Source organism: Tasmannia lanceolata, unplaced genomic scaffold (genome assembly GCF_043159265.1).
Source record: "Tasmannia lanceolata isolate RefF3 unplaced genomic scaffold, GAP_Taslan_0.1 ptg000037l, whole genome shotgun sequence".
Taxonomy (NCBI): Eukaryota; Viridiplantae; Streptophyta; class Magnoliopsida; order Canellales; family Winteraceae; genus Tasmannia; species Tasmannia lanceolata.
In genome coordinates, this window is record NW_027518714.1 from 326,838 (window position 1) to 352,668 (window position 25,831).

Below are 25,831 nucleotides of genomic sequence, written 5' to 3' on the forward strand. Positions count from 1 at the left end.
TTTTATTAAAGAAAGATAAAAGTGGTGAAATGCATTTTATTTGGGAAGGGTGTTAATAATGAGCAGATAGAGAGAGGCGTGTGTTGGTAGCAGTAGCAGTAGCAGTAGCAGCACTGAAAAAGAAAGATAGATAGATAGTGGTGGAATTCTCATTTCCTTGTCTCATTTTTGTCTTCATCCCCGTCTCCCGGTAGTTGACTCGAGGATTCTGCTCGTCCAGTCGATCCCCGGTGGTTTACCATCACTTGATTGTTTCTATAAAATATGAGAGAGAGAGAGAGAGAGAGAGAGAGTGTGAGTGTGTTATAAGATCTGTGTTTCGAGTACCGGGGACGCGTTTGTAGTTTTAGGCCTTGAGAGGCATCATCCTTTTTATATCTTGTCTCGGCTGAGGAAAGAGGAAAGAGGAAAGAGGAAAGAGGAAAAAGGAAAGAGTAAAAAGGCGAGAGGTGATTCTTTTTTAAATTCCGGTCCCTCTCTCTATCTCCCTCCCTCCCTGCACTGCACCACTGCCTTCACCTTGTCTTTTTCATGCCTCTTACTTTATTTTTTTGGGAGTTTCTTACACTTATTTTAGAGCGCCTCCTTTTTGTTCCTCGCACCGCGTAAATGTCTTTTCCAAGAGATTCCGGACGCGTTCTCTCTTAGAATATATGCATAATAAAATCAGAATTCCTGCTGCTCCAAAGGAACTCCTCCCTCCATTGGAGTGAAGAAGCAAGGGCGGAGATCAATTTTCTTCATCATCCTCTTTTATTTTTACTAGTTATATTATTTTCAGAAAACAAAAATTAAAATTAAAATTAAAATTCGGTGGTGGTGGTGAGTGTCGATCGATCAGATGAGGGGGCATGAGCGGCGTTGGGCGTCGGACACTGTCCCAGGGAAGGAGATCTCAGCTGGATCATCGCCCGGAAATGAGGGAGAAGAGGAGTTGGTGGAGGTGACCCTCGATTTCCAAGACGACGACACCATCGTGCTACGGAGCGTGGAGCCTGCTGCTGCATCATCATCGGTGGACTTGGATCATCATCATGCCTCCTCCTCCTCCACTCCGCCCTCCGGATCCAGATCCCCAACCATCAGGCGCACCTCTTCCAATCGTCTCAGGCAGTTCTCTCAAGAGCTCAAGTTGGAGGCGGTGGCACGTGCTAGGCACTTCTCCCATGAGCTCAAGGCCGAGTTGCGGAGGTTCTCGTGGAGCCACACCACTGCTGCCCGGACTCTTAATAATGCATCATCTTCCTCCTCCTCAGGAGCGGCGACTAGTAATAATGAAGGACCGTTGGCCGCTCGTGCTCTCCGTCGGAAACGAGCTCAGATGGACCGGACTCGATCGGGTGCTCAAAAGGCCCTTCGAGGCCTCAGATTTATGAGCACCACCACCAACACCGTCGATGCTTGGAACCAGATCCTAAACAAATTTGAAAAGCTTTCCAGAGACGGATTCCTTCATCGCGCCGATTTTGCACAATGCATAGGTAGCCTCCTCTTCTTTTCCTCTTTCTCTTTCCTTATATTTATTTATTATTATTCTCCTAATTTCCTCTTTCATTTATTTAATTAATTACTTATGAATTCTGAAACAAAAACAAAAAAAGGGATGAAGGATTCAAAGGAATTCGCCTTGGAAGTCTTCGATGCTTTGAGTCGGAGGCGACGATTGAAGAGCGCCAAGATAAGTAAGGAGGAGCTTTACGAATTCTGGTCGCAGATTACTGATCAAAGCTTCGATTCTCGCCTCCAGATATTCTTCGACATGTGAGCAACTTATTATATCTTCTTTAGTAAACTCCCTAGGGAGGGAGAATGCAAATTTATATGATATTATAGAGCTTCCATAAAAGAAGAGATCCTATTTATTTATTTACTTAGTCGGATTTTCTTTTACAGGGTCGACAAGAACGAAGATGGAAGAATCACAGAAACGGAAGTGAAAGAGGTAGTTGGTTATTTGGTTTTTCACCTTCAATAATAATCGGTGATTTTTCGATTTTTCTTTTGTTATTCCTCTAGCTAGTGAGATAGAAAGACAATCGACCCATCAACATTGATTGTATTAATTTTTTAATTAATCACTCTGCCAGATTCCGGCACCATAAAAATGCAATTCCCTCCTTCAGGAGAGAAAAGAAGAAGATGAAGACTGCTGATTATATAATTTTCATTTTCATTGATGTGGGTGGCGGCATTTACGCAGTAGGCGGTAGATGGGGTTGGGTGAGTGAACCCCGGAAATACCAAAACCAACGACTCCAACATGCAAATCCTGCTCTGGCTTTTTTTTTAACAATACTCTTTCGGGACTGATATAGGCGCGACCCTATTTTGATAATGAAACGAACTGACCTTATTTTACAAGTTATAACTTATAACCCAGCTGGAAAAGGCTGTTACAATTCCCAAAAAAACTCAAGACGAGTGTACTGACTACTGTAAATAAAGTGAGTGTTGAATGGCACTCTGTAAAAGAAGGGCGGATTATCCCCACCTTCTCTCCTTTTTCTTAAGAAATTCAGAGACACAAACCTCCACTTTGATTGAGGTTATTTTTGTTTATCTAACAAAAAATACAGATTTGGTAGCAACAGTTATCATCAGTTTTTCATCTACTTATTATCTCCAATTTTGTAGATTATTATGTTAAGCGCTTCTGCAAATAAATTGTCGAGATTGAAAGAAGAAGCAGAGGAATATGCTGCTCTGATCATGGAGGAGTTAGATCCAGAAAGGCTTGGCTACATCGAGGTACGCACCTCGCCACTTTAATCACTAGGCTTGTTAAAGAAAAGTATGAAATATTTCTGAATCATCAGACCCAGAGACAATAAATACTAGGACTACTTCAACCCATCCAGAATGTTGACGTTTACACCTGTGTCCTTTATTTTTGTTACCGTTTTTGTGGTTCATCTTCTCCAGACAGCCAAGAGAAGTGACTGTTACAGAGAAACACTTTTTTTCTTCTTCAAGGGCCGTGCTCTTCTCTATAAAGAGAGAGGAGTTCCAATGCCTAGAATAAACCGAATTAAAATTATCTATCATTCTCCATAAATATTTTGTGCTTTCCTCCGTCTCTGTTCCCCATGCCTGCTCATGTATTCTGTTTTGGTTAATGAATGGGAATGTTATCTTTCAAAAAAAAAAAAAAAAAAAGAGGACTAGCAAACAAGTGCACGTCTATTGAAACTTGCGGGCTGTTTTATCTTGGATCGTTGATTCGCGAATCCCGGATCTTAAGGAGAGTGACCAGGTCGCACGACTGAACCTTTTATCTTCAACAACATCTTCAACAGTTAGCAAACGGATTTTTCAATCAGGGATTTCATCTTCTAATCGATAAGTGCATCTGCCTCCATAAATTATTTCGTATACTGTTTGATTACTTTCCTACAGTCCCAAAACCCTAGTATCCATATATCATAGATCATCGTGTATCTATTTTTTTCCAACAATGTTAAATCAAAAGCTGAAAGCCTGAAAGAAATTAATTTTGGAATAACCTTAACCTTCTGGCTGGTGCAACACAAAGCATCATTTCCAACTAAGAAACAATCAACTGTAGAAAACAATAACATTGTATTTATTAGGAAATCAGAAGGTTAGGATGGTCTTAGGGACCTTATTATCTGGGCCTCACTTCACGATGCCCAGCTACACTTGCTGGTCACGCAGTTGCATATGCGCCTACGCCGGCTGTTACTACTTTCCTGAGGAGGATCAGATGAGATTGTGCACAAGTGTTGTCTAGGTTGCAGGAGGATACTCTGACAAAGTTTTGGCCAAATCCAAGTCCAAGGAATGTAATGTGTGACTGGCTGCAATCAGTTAACAAGCTAAGAAAACTGAACTGTTGTAGAGGGCCTGTCAAGAAGCTAAATGTTTTGAAAATCAATTCTATCAAGGCCTGGTATTTGTGCTACCGAGGTTTTCCAATTTGGAATCAAATTTCAGTTCCAACCAAGCTCTCGATTAGCAAACGATCAATTTCCACACAGCTCCTGATTTGTCAACATTTTAGGCCTGAGAAAGAGCTGAGATGAAAGTAATTCTGGAGATAACATGGACTGACTTCACTTCTTGACTTGGAAAATTAATTCAGCAACTTCTCAGCTCTGGATCTTTACTCATAGGCCCAAATTTGAGCAAATCTGTAATGGCAAACTGCCGTTAACAACATTATAAGACAGAAGTTGAAATCTCTGCCTCAGGTTGTTCTGTTGGGCTTTCAAGTTCCAAGAGGGAGCAAAGATGCTGATCCATGAGTTTTATCTAAAAACAGTCTTCAATTAGAGTTTTTCAGACATGCAACATCAATGAAGTGGTCGAACCTCAGATTTGGAAATTTGTGAAACATTAAGATGCTTCAACTTATAGCAGCTGATTCTGTCCGTGCACTTGTCAAAATTAATAAATCATCAAAGCACCTCCAACCAGGTTCTAACCTAAAGGCTAGGGGCTGCGGATTGAAAGTTCAGATACAGAGCAATGCCAGAAACCTTCTAACCCATAGGCATCATTTATGAGGTATGTTCCAGCAGGTATTATAAGAGGGAAACTTGTAGAAAAATTTAACAAACTGAAATTTAGCATAGCTCATTCCTTTTCATGGAATTCTAATGGTCTAGGTAATTCAACGTGCATGAAGAACCTGTTTCTAATTCAACTCTACTGTCCACATCTGAAAGAAAGTTTCAGCTCTGAGCTCATGCTCCTCGATTCTATAATACAAATCTTGTGAAAGATCTTGACAATCATCATGCAATGGAGATTTGCTGAAATTTCAGCTCAATTTTGGCGGAGGTGACAATCATCAACTCGTACTGACGCAAAGAACTCGTATCGATTCTTGAGAAACAATTCAAGCTCTTCACTTGCTTTATCTTCTCCTTCATTGCTATCAGGTGAAAGAATTTCTACCATAGAAGCATACTCTCTAAACTCTCCATTCACATCTTCAAAGTACTCTTCAATAGTTACCAATTCATCAAGTTCTTCACTATAGGCATCTTCCCCGTGAATGTCATGGGCCTCTTCATGACGCTCATTATCCCCATCATCAATGTCACATGTGGAAACATCTTGGACATCATTTGGTATACTTGCTTCCCTTTACTGTCCTCTTTCTCATTTGCACCTTTTTCATGAGTAAAATCCACTCTGGCTCATTAGCTTCATCGCCAATGTCATCTAGGTCAACGACTATGTCATCCGCTTCGAAAACTATGGTATTTGTTGTCTCTTCTTTGATTTCTACTCGTGAGTTGTTGTCATGCTCACTTTCCAACACTTTCTTGCAAATATGTTGCCCCTTTGGTTGGTTGGCTGGAAACATCATATACATGGCAAGGTACAAAGGAACTAGTAATGGGAGGAAGGTGAGAAAGTACCCTATGTGGCTGTGGCGGTGGAAGAATGGTCCTAGCATTCTTTTGTCTTTGCTTCAACCGGATCTGATAATTAAAAGGTAGGAATTGTCTTGCAATTTCCCCTTTCAACTCTGCCCAAGTATCGATTGGTGCTTCATCAAGTTCTCCCTGCCGGTATGTCACTTGTCGCCAATCTTTAGCCTGGTGTTGAAATACTGAAGCAACTATAGAAGCTTGCTCAGTCCTTGGCACTTGATTGGAGTCAAATACCTCATCAACAATTAATATCCAATCAAATACTTCTTGATCTTCCATTCCCCAATAGGATTTGGGAATGCTAGCCTCTACATGAGAATTCCATCTCCGGTCGCCATGGCGGTGAAGAATAGGCCTAGAGGAGCAGCTCTCCTTGGCACCTCAAACCTGCTTCCCTTCTTGAAAAGTTGATCTCCTAGTGGAAGGGGACTAGTTGTGTTAGGTAGAAAATCGATCCCATTTCCAATTGATCGCTTCCAACATAATATCTGTCTTTGGCCACTTTCTAAGACTTGTTCTAGGAGTTGATTGTAATTCGCATTAGCCATGCCAAACGAAACTCAATCTCAAGCAATATCAGCCAATCACCATGGAAAAAAAAAAATGAAGCGAACGTATAATGGAAGCGCTGTGTAGCTCAAACATCCAATAACAAGAAGAAGCCAATGCTAAGAAACCGAAATAGTCACTAACAATCAAGCAATGGTGAATCTGATCCATAGTAACAATCAAGCAATGTCGAATCTGATCCATAGTAACAATCAAGCAAAGGGTGTTAATGCACAGTGATCTGGCCCCTATAGGAAGCCAGACAGCAAACACACAACTAGCTCTCATTTTACACTACCCCTATTCCTGAATTGAGTCTCCAAGGCAGTCAGGGTGCGTACTCAAATGCCTCTTCCCAGACAACACGAGTTCAGGCCTGAGAACAGCACCATTCCAGTCTCAGTATTAGCCTGTCCACTAAGGAAGCTACTCCCTTCCTATTTGATTAGACAAAGTAGCAGACATGTATTCTGCTTGTAAATGAGTGTATTGGTAATGCTGATTTCCTAATTTCAGTGAAGAACTCAAGCTACAATGGAACTTTTACTGCTGCTTCAAAAGAGCTTTGAATTGGAGGAAGGAAACCGTTCCTAATCATAGAACAGAATCCTGCTCATTGACTTATGCACCATCTGTTTGTATTACGGACATTTGCTAAGTTGCTGCTGGATCCATCTTGAGTTGCTTTGGAGCCTTTTGGAAATGGTTTTCCCTTAGATTTAAGAGAAGTCCAAAGTACACCTGGGAACCCTCGTTATAAGGTAGGCAAAACACCAAGCCTCGGCCAAGCAACCAAGGTAAAATACAGGAGCTTTACCCCTTGGTTCGACTGAGATGAACCAATTCATGCAACCTATATTTGACCAGTTTTAGCTATTATCCATGATCAATCTTGCTATTCCATTGTTGGTTGTTGTCTATTGTCGAAGGGAGAGTGAATTTTTTTTTTCATTCCTACCATACTCTTCTATGAAATTAATGTTGTTGTTAGTGAGGTTCAGAAGTACTTTTGGGCTGACATGTTGATTCGTTTAGTATGATTATTGTGTAAACACTATTTGAGAGTTTAAGGCTTCATCCATGTTCTGCACACGAGACACTAGTGATCAGCAGGTTGAGGGACAGGGCATGCTCCAGCTGCATTTCACATTTGGTTGCTGTGGATGTTAAAAACAAACTCGTTTACTAAAGCTCATGGTTCTACCTACATCAACATGCTTGGTAGTGGCAATATGCATTTGGGGCATTTTTGCGGACTACATCTTCTCGAAGGAAAAATGTAGTCACTTATCATACAACTTCAACTCCCAATAATAAAGTTCAATTCTTGACAACAAATTCATTAACCCCCTTGGAAAATGTCGAAGATGAGATGTAAGAAGAAGAGAGTTTCACTATTTCGAATATGGTTATAAACTCTCTTTTCTTTCCTATCGGCCAAAAATCCCACAAGAAGCTTACACTGTAATCCTAATACGTTGTGTACATTAGTCCCTTTGGGTGATGAATCAATGCTATGATACAATACATCTGCACAACAAGAGCTTTCCATGTGACATGGGACCAAAATTATTAAATTGCCTCCTCTATACTAATGGTCTTGATCATTTGTAACCTCTGTGGGACCCAAGTTTGATCATCCAAATGGCAGCTTAGCAAATTATAATATCTAAAATTACAAGTGACAATACCAATTCATTACTGTAATTAGGGATGGTGGTTGTTTTTCGCAGTTGTGGCAGTTGGAGACGCTACTGCTGCAAAAGGACACGTATATGAACTACAGCCAGGCGCTGAGCTACACGAGCCAGGCATTGAGCCAAAACCTTCAGGGGCTGAGGAAGAAGAGTCGAATTCGGAAGTTGAGCTCCAAGTTGGTGTACTACCTGGACGAGAATTGGAAAAGGATGTGGGTATTGGGGGTTTGGACAGGTATCATGGGTGGCCTCTTCTTTTGGAAGTTTTTCCAATACAAGAATAGGGCCGCGTTTCATATAATGGGCTACTGCCTGCTGACGGCCAAGGGTGCGGCTGAGACACTCAAGTTCAACATGGCTCTGGTCCTCCTCCCCGTCTGCCGAAACACCATCACTTACCTGCGTTCCACCACCCTCGCTCGCCTCATCCCCTTCGACGACAATATCAATTTCCACAAGGTAACTCAACCCCCAAATTACTCTTTTACTGCATTTCATTAATCAATTGTACTAGGCTTTATGCTCACTTAGCAGAGGAGGGGCTTTGTACGAGGCTTATATGTACGTATGCTTTATGACTAAGAATTCCACACACATCAAATGATCTTATCCCTCTGATTTTGTACCCTTTCAACGGGCGGTTAAAAGTATATATAAAAGGCTATTGTCCCCTTTCATGAGGGAAGTCACTGGAAATTGTAGGATAATGATACCCCAACGGAGATTTTTTGAGGGGTGACCTCATTCATAGTGGGGCCTAGAAGATGAAACGTTTGGACCAGCGAATCTATTTCCTAAAAAATACATCCATTAGTTACTTCCCAAGAAACCAAAGCCCTTCTACACAAGGGAAAAGTGGAAGCGGCCAATTGGGGGATTGGCAACAAATAGGAATATTAGGTTATTTGTCGAATGTATTTACCCTCTTTTCTTTTTTTTACCTTTCAACATCTGATAAATCAAATATTAGGAGGTGTAAATGTAGTAGTAGTGCTGCTACGGCTACTCCTTTAAACATCTAATATATTTTGTTGGTGGTGGTGGTTTTTACAACAGACGGTCGCGGCTGCCATCGTGGTTGGCGTCCTTCTCCATGCTGGCAACCATCTTGCTTGCGATTTCCCACGGCTGATATCATCCCCACAATCTGAGTACCAGCTTGTGAAGGACGACTTTGGGGACAATAAGCCCACATATCTGGACCTCCTCCGCGGCCCCGAAGGCATCACCGGAATTCTCATGGTGCTCCTTATGGCTATCGCCTTCACCCTCGCTACCCACTGGTTACGAAGAAGCCTTGTTAAGTTCCCTAAGCCTTTCGATAGACTCACTGGCTTCAACGCTTTCTGGTATTCCCACCACCTCTTCCTCCTTGTCTATATCTTGCTGGTCATCCATGGCATATTCCTCTACCTCGAACACAGATGGTACCTCAAGACGGTAAATACCATGACCCCCCCTATCTACTTACGTATACACATCTGAAAAATACATACATAAATAGGCAGGTGACTTGGTTGAGATTTTTCTATGATGGTAAATCCATCATGGCTGAGATTTATTTCAGTGTCTACGGCCACCCCCTCTTGATTGATGACAATGACATGTCCCAATTATTTGGCCAAAATTACACTCCTCCCTTTTCACAAACAAACAGTGAGTTCTTAAAATAGTAAATATTATTTCAACATGCTTCAACTGATCCTTCCAATTTTTGCTATGAATCAAAATGTCATAGAAAAATACTAAAATAAACTTAGGGACGTAATTTTTGAAGACGAAGTTCATCAAGGATTGAAAAATGGATGGAGCATTTATCAGCTCAAATGGCATCACTAAAAATTCTAGTGACCATGATGAGTACGGAAAGCGGTCTTTGGTATGCCTCTAGGATGCATTCGAATTTGGTGATATCTCGACCTCAAATCGAGTTTGGTAGGCATTGGAAATTTATCCTTTACTATCACCTGATTGAGAGCTTTGCAGTCGACGCGCTTGCGTCATGACCCATCGTGCTTCTTTACTAGTAAAACTGGTGAAGAGTAGGGGCTATTGCTTGTCCTGATCACCCCAGATTTCAGTAGGTCCGACACCATCTTTTCTATCTCCACCTTTTGATAATAAGGATATTGGTAAGGGCGCCTAGAGGTCGTTCCCAACCTTCAATGGAATCTGATGTTCTTTTACTCTCAGTATTGAGAGTTCATTTGGTTCCTGGAATACATCCTCATATTTCTGCAAGCGGGGCTCGATGAGAGCATTATTTTTATTTTGATAGTTTGGAAGGAGGGGATTACCTTGCGGTTCTTGCATAGATAAGTCGTATGCAACAGGAGGCCTTCTTTTTGCCTTTTAGTTTCCTTGCTAAACTCCACTTCGTCAACAATGTCATCTTCAAGAGCTTGTAACCCGTTCAATGCCACCTCCTTACCATCGATTTTAAAAACCATTTGAAATTTAGAGAAATCCATACTATGGGACCCAATGAACTTAGCCATTCAGCACCCAGCACTGCATTGCAACCTTCAAGAGGTAGTTGATAGAAATCCACCTTAATGGGAATTCCCTGCAAAGACATACAAATTCCTTTACAATGATCAGGGCTTGATAGTTTTCTCCAATGTGCACTGCTACTTCAAAGCCCAACAAAAGGATCTCATTAAACATGCTAAAATGCCCCTTGTTAGGTTACATACTTATTTTCCTCTTCTTTTTTCTTTTTTTCCTTTTTTTATTGGCAAGCTGGGGTTAGGCTGGACCCCTATCAGATTTATTGAAAAAAAAGAGGCAAAAGCCATTACAACCTCAGGTAAGTAGAGCTACTGGCATCTTTTACAACAATATCATACAGCTGGGAGGGAATACTAGATGGATCTATGTCGTCTCCTTTGATTGGGCAATCAATTTTTGAAAGGAAATCTGCTGCCCTATTAGCTTCACGTCAGGTGTGGGTGAGTTTCCAATCGTCAAAGTTCAGGAGGGTGGTTTTTGTAATCTTCAATACTGCTTTCTTTTGCCATGGACATTTATATTCAAGATTGAGAGTCTTAACACTGACCAGGGAATCCGACTCAATCCACACTTTCCTGTATCCTATTTGGGTAGCAAGGTTGATGCCTTGAAAAATGGCATCCATCTCCAATTCATTTATAGGAGCTCTCTAGACATTTTTGGAGAATAAACCCTATATCTGCCCTTCCCAGCATCTCAAGAGGCCTCCAATGGCCGCTTCTCCCACGGACAAAGATGTCTCTGTATTGATTTTAACGAACTCCAACTCTGGTTTATCCCATTTGCACAGCAACCCAGTAGGTTCTGAAAATTTTAATGAACTCCAACTCTGGTTTATGTTCCTCTAATATCCTCCTACATAATATGTATTTAAATATGTAACCAAACTAGAGACATTTTAGTTTTATAAGAATTTAATGTTTATGTATGTAAATATGTACCCCAACAGGGGATATCTACTCATTTTTTATGTAATCCCTATGTAACTTAAACATAACATCTAATGAATATAAACCATGAATGGTCTAATCATGGTTAATGCTGTTCCCTTCTCAGCATTGATCTTTCATGGCACAGAAGTTTCAATCCAATCTATTGCATCTGCTACAGATCCAATTGTTTGGGGGAAGGAAGGGGGAGGGAGGGGGTGGTAAGATGATAATATAGCATGCATTAATTAGAGGAAAATGGTACTCTGCATTTTTTTATTCTTTTATAAAAATACTCAGCATTACTCGTCGAACTCTTTGACAGACATGCAAGTAATTGCTCTGTATTTTTTTCAGAAGCAAATGGTATTTTGGTTTTCTCGGGATGTTACAAATTTTATGTAAAAAAATTCTTGGGTGTAATAAAGAAAGAAAATAATTAATGTGGGAGTTGTTTTGTCATTGCAGACATGGATGTATCTTGGCGTCCCAGTCCTTCTATATGCAGGGGAAAGGACCCTAAGGGCCTTTAGGTCTGGTTATTACTCTGTACGACTTCTAAAGGTAATAGAAACATACCATATCTCATCATCATACAATCCGTGTTAGTTTTGTGTGTACGAAATTATTTAGTGGTTCCCCTTAGCTCCCATATAGTTATAACCATAGTGGTTATTTTAATATATTTGGGATACCTTTTCCATATTACAATGAGAGAAAATTTAGCAAACATGGTTAAGGATACCTCATTATCTCAATAAATTACCCCCTTTTTATCTAAGCACTTCATGGTGACACAAGTCCCATTAGCTTTAACACTTTGTGTATGCTTTTTTCTTATCACGATTTTAAATCTCAAATTGGTAGCATTCATGTGATACTTTCTTGAGGTGTTAATAGCAGCACAACTCTAATATTAGTTTTTAATTCAAATTATTGAAAATCTCCAGACATTAAAGGTAATCAACACTTCCCTCCCCACACTCCCAAACCAATCTTTTAGGGAAATTTTGTTGTCTAATTAGTTAGTTTGTGCCCCATTGTGGCATTGTCACAAAATTGTATGTTTAACGCTTTGATTTCTTTTCTTCTTCTTCTTCTTCTTTTTTACAGGTTGCTATTTATCCGGGTAATGTCCTGACCCTGCAAATGTCAAAGCCTGCTGCATTCCGTTATAAAAGTGGGCAGTATATGTTCGTTCAATGCCCGGCAGTATCTCCCTTTGAATGGTAAATCACTATAATAGCCTGTAAGTTCCTAGGAGAGAAACTAGATCTATGATACCTGGATACTTGTAGGGGCCCAGTGTATCATGTCCGACATGACACAATATCGATACTCGTACCGGATACTTCTATTGGCTGTAATGTTTCAAGCATATGTCTGTCTCTTCAAATTTACTATTAGATTTTTTGCTTGTTTGTATCACATATTTGCAATTATAATTTTCAGTGTGAGTTTTACAGATCCTATTTTAAGTTTATTATTAATCCCAGTCTAATTTAAATTTGGTAAAGTATTGTATCTTATTTATGGGTATCTTGTCTTCTATCTCCTGGCATAGGATACTCGTATCTATATCCTTGACCCACATTTTGGAAAATGTTGAGTCATATCTCTGTTCTATTGTATGTGTTCATGTTCGTATCTGTATCGTTGTCATAGCCTCACTAATCTTGATCTCAGCTCACTAATCTTGATGCTGAATTAAAACCTGATAACAAGCTGACCTGTGGGTAGTTGTAATTTTTCATTACAAAAGAAGCCCATTAATCTTGATCCTGGTTTTATATAGCCTTGAGTGGCACTTTTTGTAACATTAGTTAATCGTAACACTCTTTGGCTCGTACATTACGGATCTAAAATAGTAGGTGGTAATGGCATTGCCCTTTTGGGATGATCCTTTTGTAAATGATCAAAATCATACATACGCTCTGTAGTTTTTTTTTTGTTTTTTTTATTTTAAATTGACAAATATATTCAGACCAGCAAAATTTACAATGGGGACTAGTAGCCCCACCAAATTTACATAGTATGAATTGCCCAGGAGCATTCTCCTTGGCCCAAAAGAAAAACCCATTACCCCTTACATTACCCAATAGCCTCAATTGTATCGAATCCAACAAAAAGTGCCATATTGTGGGGCCCACCGAGTCAAGATCGTGACCTGCCACGTCACACAGACTTCTCCCCCACATTCCAAATTCGATTTTCAAAAATCTCGCTTGAAGGCCAAGAGGTATTGTGCGCCCCTAACCGTGCACGATAGCCAACTACCCAACAACATCATTGGAGATGAACTTAACTTCTTGAACGACTGACTCAACTTGTGAATGCTCAAGAGTTCTAATCCCACTCCCACCTACAAAACCACCCACTTTGGAGTATGGAGCTTCACAAGTCTCGTACTACCTGAGACTTATTGCCGCTCCGGTGGCCTCCACCTCGTACCACCACCAAACACCGGCGGGTGATCCTCCCCGCCAACGACCACCTCCTCCACGGTCACCACCTCCAATCCCTCCTACATCTCCTCTACAAAAGTCATCCCCGTCGGGGGAGTCTCAGCCACCACCACCGTCATCAAGAATCCGGCAACCTCCATTGCCACTGGCCACCACGCCCGTCCTCAGGCCACCACCCACAATCTTGATTCCGAAGACCACGGCCTCCTTCGGCCTGGCCCAACAACCCTATTGCTAAATCCGGCAACCCACAGCCTACCAGATCCAATAATCCATGGCCTTCCACGGCCTTGCACCGCCTATAGCCGGCCTTCCACGGCTCCAGGGCCAGCAACTCACGGTCTTTCATGGCCTTCGGCAACCTCCACGGTTGTCCTCGGCTACAGATCCAGCTTCACGGCCTCCACGGCTCTAGATCCGGCCTCCACAGCCCCAGATCTAGCCACCACGGAAGAGCCACACTCCAGATCTGGCCTCCATGGTTTCAGAGAGAGAGAGAGAGAGAGAGAGAGAGAGAGAGAGAGAGCGCCTCCCTCCCTAGGGCTTCCATCGACCTAGGGAGGGAGCGCTTCTGTCATCCTTTTTCAACCAACCTGCTCTTAGAAGTCTACGCTTTGTAGTTTACCATAACCCAATTAGATATTTTCAGGGATTTTCTAGCGTCCATCGCAGAAGGCATTTCGCGGATGGCTTGTTGCATCTGAGAGCAGCCACATGTATCTGAACATTTAATATTCTAGTCCTCAAACTACCTACCCAAAACAAGAAGTCTATCTATCTATTTTCTTGGTCGGAATTGGAATGCTATGTGTATTGTTCTAATTTGTCTGGAAAACTTAAATATGCTCTATTTTTCTGTTTCCTTGATGATGGCATATGCCCTGTCACCTTTCTACTTTATTGGACCTTAGGAGCCTGGCTAACCACTTTACAGATGGGTACAAGGGTCGATGTAGCCTTTACTTTGGTGATTTATGCATTTTTTCCTTTAATGCCCTCATCCGGCATTTCGGTCATTCACTTTTCTGATTTCTGCACAATAGGCATCCATTCTCAATTACTTCAGCCCCTGGAGATGATTTCCTCAGCATCCACGTCCGGCAGCTGGGTGATTGGACCCAAGAGCTCAAAAGGGTCTTCTCAGAGGCCTGTGAACCTCCAGTAGCTGGTAAAAGTGGGCTTCTTAGAGCTGATGAAACCACCAAGAAAAGGTATGTACCGCCTTATCTACTCCAAAATACTTTATTTCCATTTATTTTGGTGGCTACATTTGTTTTCTTTACATTTTAGTCATACAATTGCAGTTTGCCAAAGCTCTTGATAGACGGGCCTTATGGAGCTCCAGCACAGGACTATCAGAACTATGATGTCCTGTTACTTGTTGGCCTTGGAATCGGAGCAACACCTTTCATCAGTATTTTGAAAGATTTGCTCAATAATATCATAAAAACGGAGGAGCAAGCTGTAAGTTTATTTTCCTAAAGAGCCAAAGGTTTTTGGTTTCCTATGTTAACCCGATCTTGAATTGATTTTCTGTAGTTTCTCTTTATCTCTTTATGTTTTTTGTGATGGGGGAATGCAGATGTCTCCCTTGCTTCTCTTTTCTCCCTATTTGTTTTACCATGAACCCTGTTTCTGACTTTGTTTTTTTTCTCCGCTATCCATATCTGTTGCCCTTTCTAGATATATGATCCTTTTTGTTTCTCAAAAGCTTAGTTTTGCTTCTTGGGGGGATCATGTGGTGGAGAAGACATTAACCATCCAATCTGCTGTTTTTAGGACTCGAACTCAGATTTAAGCCGGACAACGGATCAAAGTGTCGGAACAAGGGATTCGTGCTCCATTAGCAAGGCCTCACCAAAACGAAAGAAAACTTTAAAGACCACCAATGCATATTTCTACTGGGTAACCCGGGAACAAGGCTCGTTTGACTGGTTCAAAGGAGTCATGAATGAAGTTGCTGACCTTGATAATAGGGTAAAGGGAGCTCAATTGTTTTTACTATTTTAGCTGGGGTAATTTCTGGCATGATAAATATGATTTTCCATTCTCAGGGTGTCATTGAAATGCACAACTACTTGACAAGTGTATATGAGGAAGGGGACGCTCGTTCAGCCCTCATCACCATGGTCCAAGCCCTTAACCATGCCAAAAATGGTGTCGATATCGTATCTGGTACAAAGGTAAGATTCAACTCACTTCCGTTGCACAAAACTTACACAGGCGATTCCCATGAACAGAAAATCATGCAACTATTGTTAATCCTCTGGGTAAGTAGGGCTGATTTAAAGTCAGGCGAAGACAGTCAAACAAAACACAATGTAGAACTCATGACAAAATATCGACACTTAAAAATAGATCTCCCGGCCTTTGAGTGTGGAAGACTTCTAGAAAGGAGCTTCTGTGATGTCTGATTAACAGATCTCCAATTGAAAACAGATCTGTTGTAAGTTCTCAAGCCGATCATCAGGCTATTGTATCTCGGCTCTCCTCTAGTAGGGTTTGGGCTTAGGTTTTAGGTGCATCTAAATTTTGTCTAGGTCTCGGCTTGCCATTTCAAAGGCCCGCCCAATCTAACTTGACCCAATGGGCTGTACAGCCCAGTCGGATTTTCTGTTGGGATTGATTATTTTCTTTAGGCATGACTAGAAATCAGCCTGGGGTGGGGCAGACCTTGGCCTGGCTTGGACCCCGCCAATTTGCTGCCCTACAAATATGACCTTTCTCTATTTTATATCTTGATAAAATAAATTGGAACCCCGTTTTAGTAGATCCCCAAATTAGATGGGTTACCTTGAGCTATATTAAGTAGAACCAATACTAGGGACCCAACTTAGGTTGGGTTGGGGTGACCTTTTGCTAAAATTTGATTGAATTCACAACCTGAACCTTACCTGATTTGAAGAAGTTAAAACCTCAAGGTCGACCCCAATTCGTGGGGGCCAAGTTGCACCTAATAGTTAAAAACAGATGTTGCACCTAATAGCTGTAATTTAGCTGGTGTTGAATAGAAATGTGTGACATTTGACACCTTCGTCCATGATGAGTTTTGGTGAGCCAAAAAGAAATAGAGACTAATGACTTGCTGTGTATTGGTGGTCGTAATATCAGGTGAGGACCCATTTTGCGAGGCCTAATTGGAAGAAAGTCTTTTCTCGAGTGTGTTCAAAGCACCCAAATGCAAAGATCGGTAAGCTTTATTTTGGAAGGGAGAAAAGAAAATAGTTTGTGATGTTCTGGCATGAGATTTAATGATTTAGGATTCTGATGGATATTTGGAGCAGGGGTTTTCTACTGTGGTGCACCGGTGTTGGCTAAGGAACTAAGCAAGCTCTGTCACGAGTACAATCACAAAGGTTCGATCAGGTTCGAATTCCACAAGGAACATTTCTAAAGTGTCAACTAGATCAGAGGTGCGAATTCACTTATCCTTGCAGGTTCAGCAATCCACTTCGAAAGGCATCTCCAAACAATGTGGGGTGCGCTCTTGGGGGTGTGGCTTTTGAAGGCTGCAAAATGAGAAGCTCAAATTTGCTTCAAGATACATAAATAATTTTGTACAGGTAGCTACATACAGGGTGGGAAATAGGAATCAAAGTCAATTTGAGGTAGTCAATTATTCGACGGCATGCACAACCCAGATAATCAATTTTGACTTTGAAGAAAGAATATATGCTTTTGGACCAGATCTCGTTGGATTGTGGGCATCTTGTGGGAGTTATTTAAAAAAAAAAAAAATCTTGGTGCCTGAGGAGAAGGGAAGAAGACAGGACTAAAGTACAAATTCTATTATGAATGGGGTAGGGCTATGGTGTATGGTATGGTTGGGATGGAATGGAAATAGAGGTGGTGAGTAGTGTTGCCGGCCAGACTTATCCTAAATCATCCAGACACAGCGTGGAGCTGCCTGCTTTGTTTGTTTCTCCTCGGCAAAAGTGACTGATGAACCCTACTCCAATGGGGGAACCATTGACGAATTTTTTTTTAATTCTACTTGTCACTGAGAAGAGTAAGAAAAATTGTATTAAGTAATTCACCATTTCCTTTCTTTTGAAACAAATATAGATAGATACATACAAGTCAAAATTGGTATCATATTTTTGTACAAATACATTTATATATTAAACAGGGGAACGATCTGAAGACACGCTTCTGTCAAGATTGCCCCAAACATTATTCTTATCCATCATCCACGTACAGTTCTTGTATATGCTTAATAAATTATGTGTTTTATCTCCTCTCTATCTATTGATCTAATTATCAAACTTCACTGAAAAAGGGCCCTTGATCAGCATCTTCGTCAAAGAATTTTGAGTGGCGAACACTCCAATTCGACCAACATTCATATTGAATTCCAGATCTTATGACAATATGGTGAAAGGGTAAATTGGGCTGAACAAAGATTAGGGCTTAGATGGTGTTTGACAATTGTGAGAGAGCGTGAATAAGAAATTAAATAAAAGGAAAGGCATTCGAATTCGTTGCTGTCATAATACAGGTTTCAAATCGCCAATTACTTAAAAAGAGTTGTTTCCATCTCTTTCAATCACAGTTTCACAGTCCGACTACGGGGCTGATACGGTCACTGCCATTTTTTGATAGTGGAACTGTTCACGTTGTTTTATACTTTTCTGATCATCTTCTTAGTGTTGTAACAGCAGTGAAAAGTTTATGAAAAAACTGTAAAACAAAGTGATGCAGTTGGAAATTGCCAAGAACATGCGGCATGGAGGAAGTTCTATTTTTAATTATCATTTTTGTTATTTTATTTGCAGCCTCCGTTTTAGGCATCAAATCAGCATCCATTTGGCATGATTTTGGTATCTTTAGATAGGTTTTTCATTCACCTATCTAACGAGCCGAAACTCACACGATTTGGTTGTGATTTGAGCGAGTTATGGGCATTTTACGGATATCGTATATGCTTATTACGGGATTACTATTTTAGGTAAGTATTAGTAAAGACTTTAGGTTCTATTTATGTTATTTTAGACGGACGGCTATGATTAGTTGCGTGTGTTTAGGGTTTTCTTTTCTTATAAATAAATGTTACGGAAGCATTGTAAGATATACTTTCTTTGATTATTTAATGGAAATTTGTCATTAGGCTTTTGGGTTCTTCGAGAACTTTTCTATAAGTTTTATGAGGAAGTCTAAACTGAAGGGAGCCATTGCAAAAAAGAGGAGAAAGGGCTCCCCCATTGGCTGCACATCACCATCATGTTTGACTTTTCAACCATTATTAATGCATGATGGTGATGTGTAACCAATAGGAGAGCCCTTTCACCTCTTTTTTTGCAAGGGCTCCCTTCAGTCTAGAATTCCTCAAATTTTATTTAGCTTGATCTCTTACTGTTCTACTAAGGATCTAAGCACATATTGATCGTGGTTTGCTTTCTTGTTTCATTGTTTGTTTGATTTTTGGAATATATTTGGGGAAATTAACGTCTTACTTGATTTGCCGAAGTATTTCCAACTCATCCGAGTTTGATTCGCTTCCCTTCCTGCAGTTTCGCTGCAATCTCTTCCGGGATTTCATCACAAAGTGAGCAGCCGTTAACAAAATATGGTACTATGGCTATTTGTCCCCTACTTTTATTTGTTTTCATGTAGTTTTTTTTTTTTTTTTCCTTTATTTTTTTGGGTTCAATTTATACTTTTAAGGCTCCTTAACCACTTCTATGACTGCTGCTGGGGGCAACGCCTCCAAAGCATGAAATAAGGGTATTTTTGTAAGACAGCCTGCCTGGTTTTTGTGTTCGGATGAAACTTTTATATTAGAAAAAAGTTCCTTAAATCTCAAAACTCTCTACAATATAAAAAGGGATTTGCTAAGCTCCATTGCAAAAGGCTTTTCGCGGCTGGTCTGTCGCAATTCAGACCAACCACTTCGTGAATGGAGATAACAGCTTTTGTCTCCATTCACGAGGTGGCTGGATTGAATAGTGACAAACCAGCCGCGAAAATCCTTTTGCGATGGACACTAGCAATTCCCATGTAAAATAGATCTTATAAGATCTCCACTTAACTTAAAACAGTTATGAATTAAAAAAACAATAAAATGTCAAAAATATAATAAAAGATAAAGATTTGACTGACAAAATCATCACCCTGTCATGACCATGGTTTGAAATTTCTGTTTCGGCATATATTTCGGACCTAGCCAAAATCCTGAAATTTCGGTCTAAATTGGGTATTGATGCTCGAAATGTCGGTTTTTTGGGCTGAAATTTCGTAAAGATAAAAAATTAATATTTGTATAAAACTTCGCCAAATTTACCGAAACTTTGTACGTTTCGGAAATTTCAGATTTCGGTCAAAATTTCAAACCATGGTCACAATACACCTATAAAACAAATGCTATTTTATTTGAAGCGTACGACCTTAATTAAGTGAGAGGCATACTCATTGTGACAATTTCTTACACTTCTGCATTAGTTTGAATTAGTTTTAGGCCACATTTGGATACCCACAAGATTTAGATTTGGATTTCTCACATTTGCAGTTGAGATTTGGAATTGGATCAGTTCCTTAGATTTCCAAATCAGAAAAAAAAAATCTAATTTTCAATTTGTTCTACAAGACATTATTTTGAAATCAATATTTGTGGCAATTACCGTCACCCTCGCTGCTCCTCGACCTTGTTGCAGCAGCAGCGAGACCTCTCTCCCTCCCTCCCTCTTACAACTTGAGCATGAGGATGATTGATGTATTGTGTATCCAAAACTCAAATCCAAATCCAAATACGAAAGCATGAGGTATCCAAACGTGGCATTAATTTAGAAAATTTGCCTTTAATTCGTAAAGTTCGAGTTTTTTGATTAGTCTATATTTTTCGAAGTTTAAAATGCGGCATAAAAAATTCAGTAGTTCTTCAAAAAATTCAATTACTCAGAATTTTGTTACTATGCTTTCCATAGGGTATCCAAAATTCCAAATGCATCATAAAGTACGGAATGCCATATGCAAGTCACCTACGTATTCTGACCAACATGTAGGACGCATAAGGAGTGTGGCAATCCCAATTTGATATTATCCCTGGCACCAGTTTGGTTGCACGTAGTTACCTCGAAGAGTAGTGGTCAAATGACTGAGTGAGACAGAGAGAGACTCTACTAGTAAAAAAAACAGCTAGTAGTTTGCTGGTAGGCAGCCTTACCATATACAAACCATATGGTAAGAGAAATTAAAAGCATCTCACTTAAAGGTCCAAGTGGGACCCACTCCAAGAAAAAGAAAAAAAACAGTGAATACGTATCACCTTCCTTTTTTGTGTTAGCCCTACACATGGTGTATGTGACCTCTCTCTCTGTTTGGACATACACGTAGATTATTAATATCAAGGAATTGTTGGGGCTCAGTATTCAAGAAGCGTGGACACGAATCTTGGGCAATCCAACTTTGGGAAAACATAGTTTTGAAACGTAAATGGGAAGGAAACATCGTCGTCTTTGAGTTTTTTCCTCGCTCCACATTCCACAACCAACGGTGATGGAACTATCTTTCTCTTCTCTTTTTTCCGTTGATTGCAAAGAGATGGATTGTGCGCAACCAAGGACTCAAAATTTTGTTATTTTAGATGTTTGAGAGGAGGAGCGTGGGTCCTCATCACATGTTTCCCCTTCTCAAACGAATCTTCATTCCCTTGAGTTAATCATAAATATCTACCAACTTGATGAGGGCAAATGATGTTGCTAAGGCCACATCTACGGTTAGTTTTATATCATAACACGTAGATATGGGGGGAGGCAGTGACCAATGTTACTTTCCTTTATAGATGTGTAAAACTATTACGCATGTCCCAGAACAGACTGCCATTGTTAGAAAAGTATCCTTATCTTTCTTTATAAAATGAGAAACATATCCCTATTTTTGTACATTTGAGAATATTAGGTGGGAAATGATACATTAACGTGACGCAAGTGTATCCGACTCATCTTCAAACCTCAGACTCATCCGAATAGTGGGCTGTTTCTGTTTGGGACAGACGTGGAGACCATTTCCTACGTTCCACCCATTTACAAGCTTTTGTTTGTCGTTTTATTTTCTTAGGAATCTGAAATAATAGAGGTTGAGAGTGTGTAGTCCTTATTTTCTATTATTTTCAAAGGGGAAAGACAAAAAATAATTGAGTCTGAACTTATGGATGTCCGGTAGTTTCCCTCTAGTCCTCAACATTTTCTATTTTTTCATCTCTCACACTCTCAATCGCCACTACAAGTCAAAAGAGGAGAGAAAACCGAAGAAGAACAGGAACATTAGGATAAAATCGACAAAGAAATCTAGCTGAATCGACAAAAAATCAGGTCAACTTGATAAAAGGTTGGATTGTCTTCTAAAATATTTGGCCCTACTTTTTTGCAAGTCGACTCGATCTTTTGCTCAGTTGACTCACTATTTTGTCGATTCGATTAAATTTTTAACACTTTGAGCCATTTTTTGCTGATTGTACCACATTTTTGTCAATTATTCTTTATTCCTTCGAACTCCACTTCATTTTTGCTGCGGCCTTCTACTTCTTCTGGCCTTTGCAACTTTTCCGGTTGTTAGGGGTAAAATCGGTATACCCGGTACTGACCCTCACGTTAACCCCAATCGCAAAACCAATTTGATATAAACTCATATAAGGGAATTATCGGTACCTAGCTAACTCTTCCACCAAATCTGTGTCACATGTGCCACCAAGGCTACTTTCCCTAACATCGGCACCGACTCCCCCCTACACGATTATAACCGCCGCCCATCACGCCCCATGTAGATAAGGCACGATTGGTGTCGTGGACATCGTGAGTCTCCTCCCCTATAAAAAGGCATTTACGCACTCATGCAGAAGGATCGAATGCAATTTCTGTCCATCTGTCTGGTAAATTGTCTTGGCCCTCCCCCTACTCATCGTCCATCGTCTGTGTTGCCCATCTCTGACTTGAGTGTCGAAGTGGCCACCCGGAGCCACAACTCCGGGCCCAGTGACGCTTTCTCTGTGAATGCAGGATCACAGGCCCGACCCAGCTAGTACTTGCAGTCCGATTTTGGGCACCATCGCCGGTGTTGCAATGGAGGTGAACAATAGCGGAGTTGATAAGAATAGGAAAAAAAATAGATAAAAGAAGAGGGTAAAATAGTCTTTTGGTGTTGCAATGAGGTGAACAATAGCGGAGTTGATAAGAAAAGGATAACAAAAAAGAGGGTAAAATAGTCTTTTGGACGGGGCACGGCCCCTTACTCGGTGAAATAGTCTTTCCGGTTTGAAACTTGCAGCCATCCCGTCCCGTGAAGTCACACATTCAAGATATAATTGTTTCATATGTTTTTTCATTTTTCTTCCTAAAAGCAGCCACTACATTTCTTTCTTTCAATCCCCCTATTGTTTGTCTTCTCCTAAAAATTGAAATCACGTTTTAGGAGAAGACAAGTTGGGCTGGAAACATCATTTGGGCGCGAAAAAAACAAATAGAGTCTTGGGTAAGTTGGCCCAGCAACGACAACAGTCAGTCAACACCAGCTCTTGAAAAAGGAACGACCGGTTTACAAAAGTTTCATTTGCTAGGTGAATTCGCGGAAAGCCATTTAGCGGATCACTTTTGCATTAGAGAACAGCCACCTGATATGAATAAATAATAAGACAAAATGGGTTGAAAATTGAGCCAGAAATCCATCCCGAAATGCCATTCTGCCAAATTCCCCAGCAAATTCCTAAAATATAAAAAAAATTATTCTAGGGTAAATGATTAAAAAAATGCAAAGATTATGCAAAATTGTGAAGAAAAGGTAGATTAGGGGTGTGCACTATTCGGTTTTAACCGACCGAACCGAATTATATTTCGGTTTCGGTTTCGGTTATTTTTATTTCGGGTTCGGTTTCGGTTAATAAATCTTGTATTTTTCGGTTTTCGGTTTCGGTTTCAGTTTAAATAACAAATTATTCGGTTAGACCGAAAAACCGAATTGTATTAGTTCAGTTGTACAAAAATTATTTCGGTTCTGCAGTCCAATAATGCCCTTGCATAAAATAATGCTCATACAGGTTACACCTAGCACCCCATTTTTTAATCTTATATACCATTTTATATATATATTTTCTTTCTTCTTTGTTTGCTATAGAACTGACATAGAGTACACCATTTGTATATTTTATATATATTCTTTGTGACTTCTTTGTCAACTAAGACATGACATCTAGACCTGGCAAACGGGTGGGCCGGGCCGGGTCAACCCGCGGGTGATGCGGGTGCGGGTCATACGGGTCGGGTTATCAAATGACCCGCATTTTTGCGGGTCAAAATTCTCGTGACCCGCGCGGCCCGCTGGTGACCCGCGGGCACCCGCAAATATGGGATTGTAATCACTATTTTGATTTGACAGCATATAATTTTCCTGTAATTGTCATAACATTCTACAGGTTATCTTCGCTATTGGTAATTTTACAATCTATCACCATTTCTACGTAATTTTCATTTAACACTTTATAGTTTCGCTATTTTACTTTTTTCTGGTGTAATGATTACTTTGTTTTACCTTTTTACATTTGCTACCAACATTTTCGATGAGCGTATATGTGCACCCACAATGCCCACTTGCCGAGAAATTACCAAAAGAGAAGCTTGATAGCAAATTATAATAAAATAAAAATCACATTGAAATGTTAACAACACTACTGGGCACTCTCACTTTATTAAAAGTATGGTATGGCCCACACCATAGGATGATCCAAACCGTCCATTAGATGGGCCATAGCCTAAATAGGTTATACTCCAAAAATCATTTCCATAGGATGATCCTATCCCTCCAATCTTGATGTTAGAGGGTTGATCCTAACCCTCTATAGATCGGAGGGTTAGAATCAACCGATGGAAATAATTTTGGAGCATAACCTATTTAGGGTACGGCCCATCTAATGGACGGTTTGGATAATCCTAGGGTGCCGGACATACCGTACTTTTTATAAAGTGAGGAGTTCCCTCATAAAAAAACAAACAGCGTGAGTAACGATAACATTCTCACAAAAATTTAAACATACTGTAAAAATGCGGGTGCCCCCGGGTGCCCGCGGTTGACCCGACCCGAACCGTGTTTTTGCGGGTTGGGTCACCTGCGGGTTGATTTTTCACGGGTCACGAAAACTTAGACCCGTGCCCGCAAATTTGCGGGTGGGCCGGGTCAACCCGCGGGCACGGGTCACTTTTGCCAGGTCTAATGACATCTGACATAGAGAGGATAGAGACGAGAGAATTTGAAATTCAATTTATCTACTATAATAGTATAATAAGCGGGAAGGATTTTTTTTTTAGTGATGACAGCTGCTGCGACGTGGCACTCTTCTCTCCACACACGCAAGTATTACCAAATCCCTATTCCTACACAACTCTTCATGTATATTGCGAAAGCCTTTATTCCCTCTCTATCTACACGACTCTTCATCCCCAAAAATCAGCCATTCCAGGTACTTTAATCGTCATTTTTTCCTTTATTCCTACAAAACTCTTCATGTATATTACCAAAGCCTTCCCTAAAAATCAGCCACAATCCCTTTAAATCATCGATTTTTTCTTCCAAGGCGTCACTTTTCCTATTTTCTTTTCATCCTTTAAATCAACAACGATCGAATTTTCTTCTCTTCCGGCCAAGAATCATCATCTCCGGCGAGGTTGCTGGAATCCGGCTGGTCTTGTAATAAATACTTCAACTTGTTTTCTCATTCTCAACAGTCTACAGAAACAAATTCGGTTTTAACCGAACTAGCCGATTAACCGAATTACAAATTCGGTTTCGGTTAGGTTCAGTTAAATATAATTTCGATTTCGGTTAACGATTTAAGCTAACCAAATTTATTTCGGTTATTAATTTTGGGGTTATTCGGTTCGGTTAAAACCGAATAAACACCCCTAAGGTAGATAGTTAAATATTGTAAAAAAAGGCTGTGAGGTGAGAGAGTATGAGTTTTAGGACAAATATACCTCCACTTTCATTTTCCCACCATTTCTTATGCTCTAATCCCCACGTTTTTCTTTCTTCTTCCTCACCCACCCAACGTGAAAAACAACAGTGCTTCCCATCATTTGGAAGCTCCAATCTCATTGTATTTTGTTAAAAAAAAAACAGCATTACTGGTGAGAAATTTGAACTTCGGTGATAAACATAGCTCCAAGTATGTCCATGCTCCTCTACTTGAATAGGGTTTAACAGTTTATGAAGGTTTTCATATTTTGTTGGGTTTTAACATTTTATAAAGTTTTTCAGTTTTGTTGGGTTTGAACATTTTATGAAGGTTTTCATTG

General features: G+C 40.3%; 1 protein-coding gene across 5 annotated transcripts; it reads left to right on the plus strand.

Moving 5' to 3' along the window:
- The first annotated feature begins 275 nt into the window (after positions 1-275).
- RBOH F (respiratory burst oxidase protein F) lies at positions 276-17,793 on the plus strand. Of its 5 annotated transcripts, XM_077370632.1 has the most exons (15): positions 279-1,481; positions 1,602-1,761; positions 1,894-1,942; positions 2,635-2,748; positions 7,688-8,110; positions 8,708-9,091; positions 11,560-11,655; positions 12,205-12,320; positions 14,600-14,767; positions 14,861-15,020; positions 15,336-15,533; positions 15,611-15,739; positions 16,668-16,746; positions 16,841-16,912; positions 16,994-17,793. In XM_077370632.1, the coding sequence occupies exons 1-15, from the start codon at positions 842-844 to the stop codon at positions 17,074-17,076; spliced, it is 2,871 nt and encodes a 956-aa protein (XP_077226747.1). In that variant the 5' UTR covers positions 279-841; the 3' UTR covers positions 17,077-17,793. The 5 variants fall into 5 exon arrangements, with proteins under 5 accessions (XP_077226750.1, XP_077226751.1, XP_077226749.1 ...); XM_077370635.1 differs by lacking the exon at positions 8,708-9,091 and having other exon boundaries at positions 276-1,481; XM_077370634.1 differs by lacking the exon at positions 2,635-2,748 and having other exon boundaries at positions 278-1,481.
- The last annotated feature ends 8,038 nt before the right edge of the window (positions 17,794-25,831 follow it).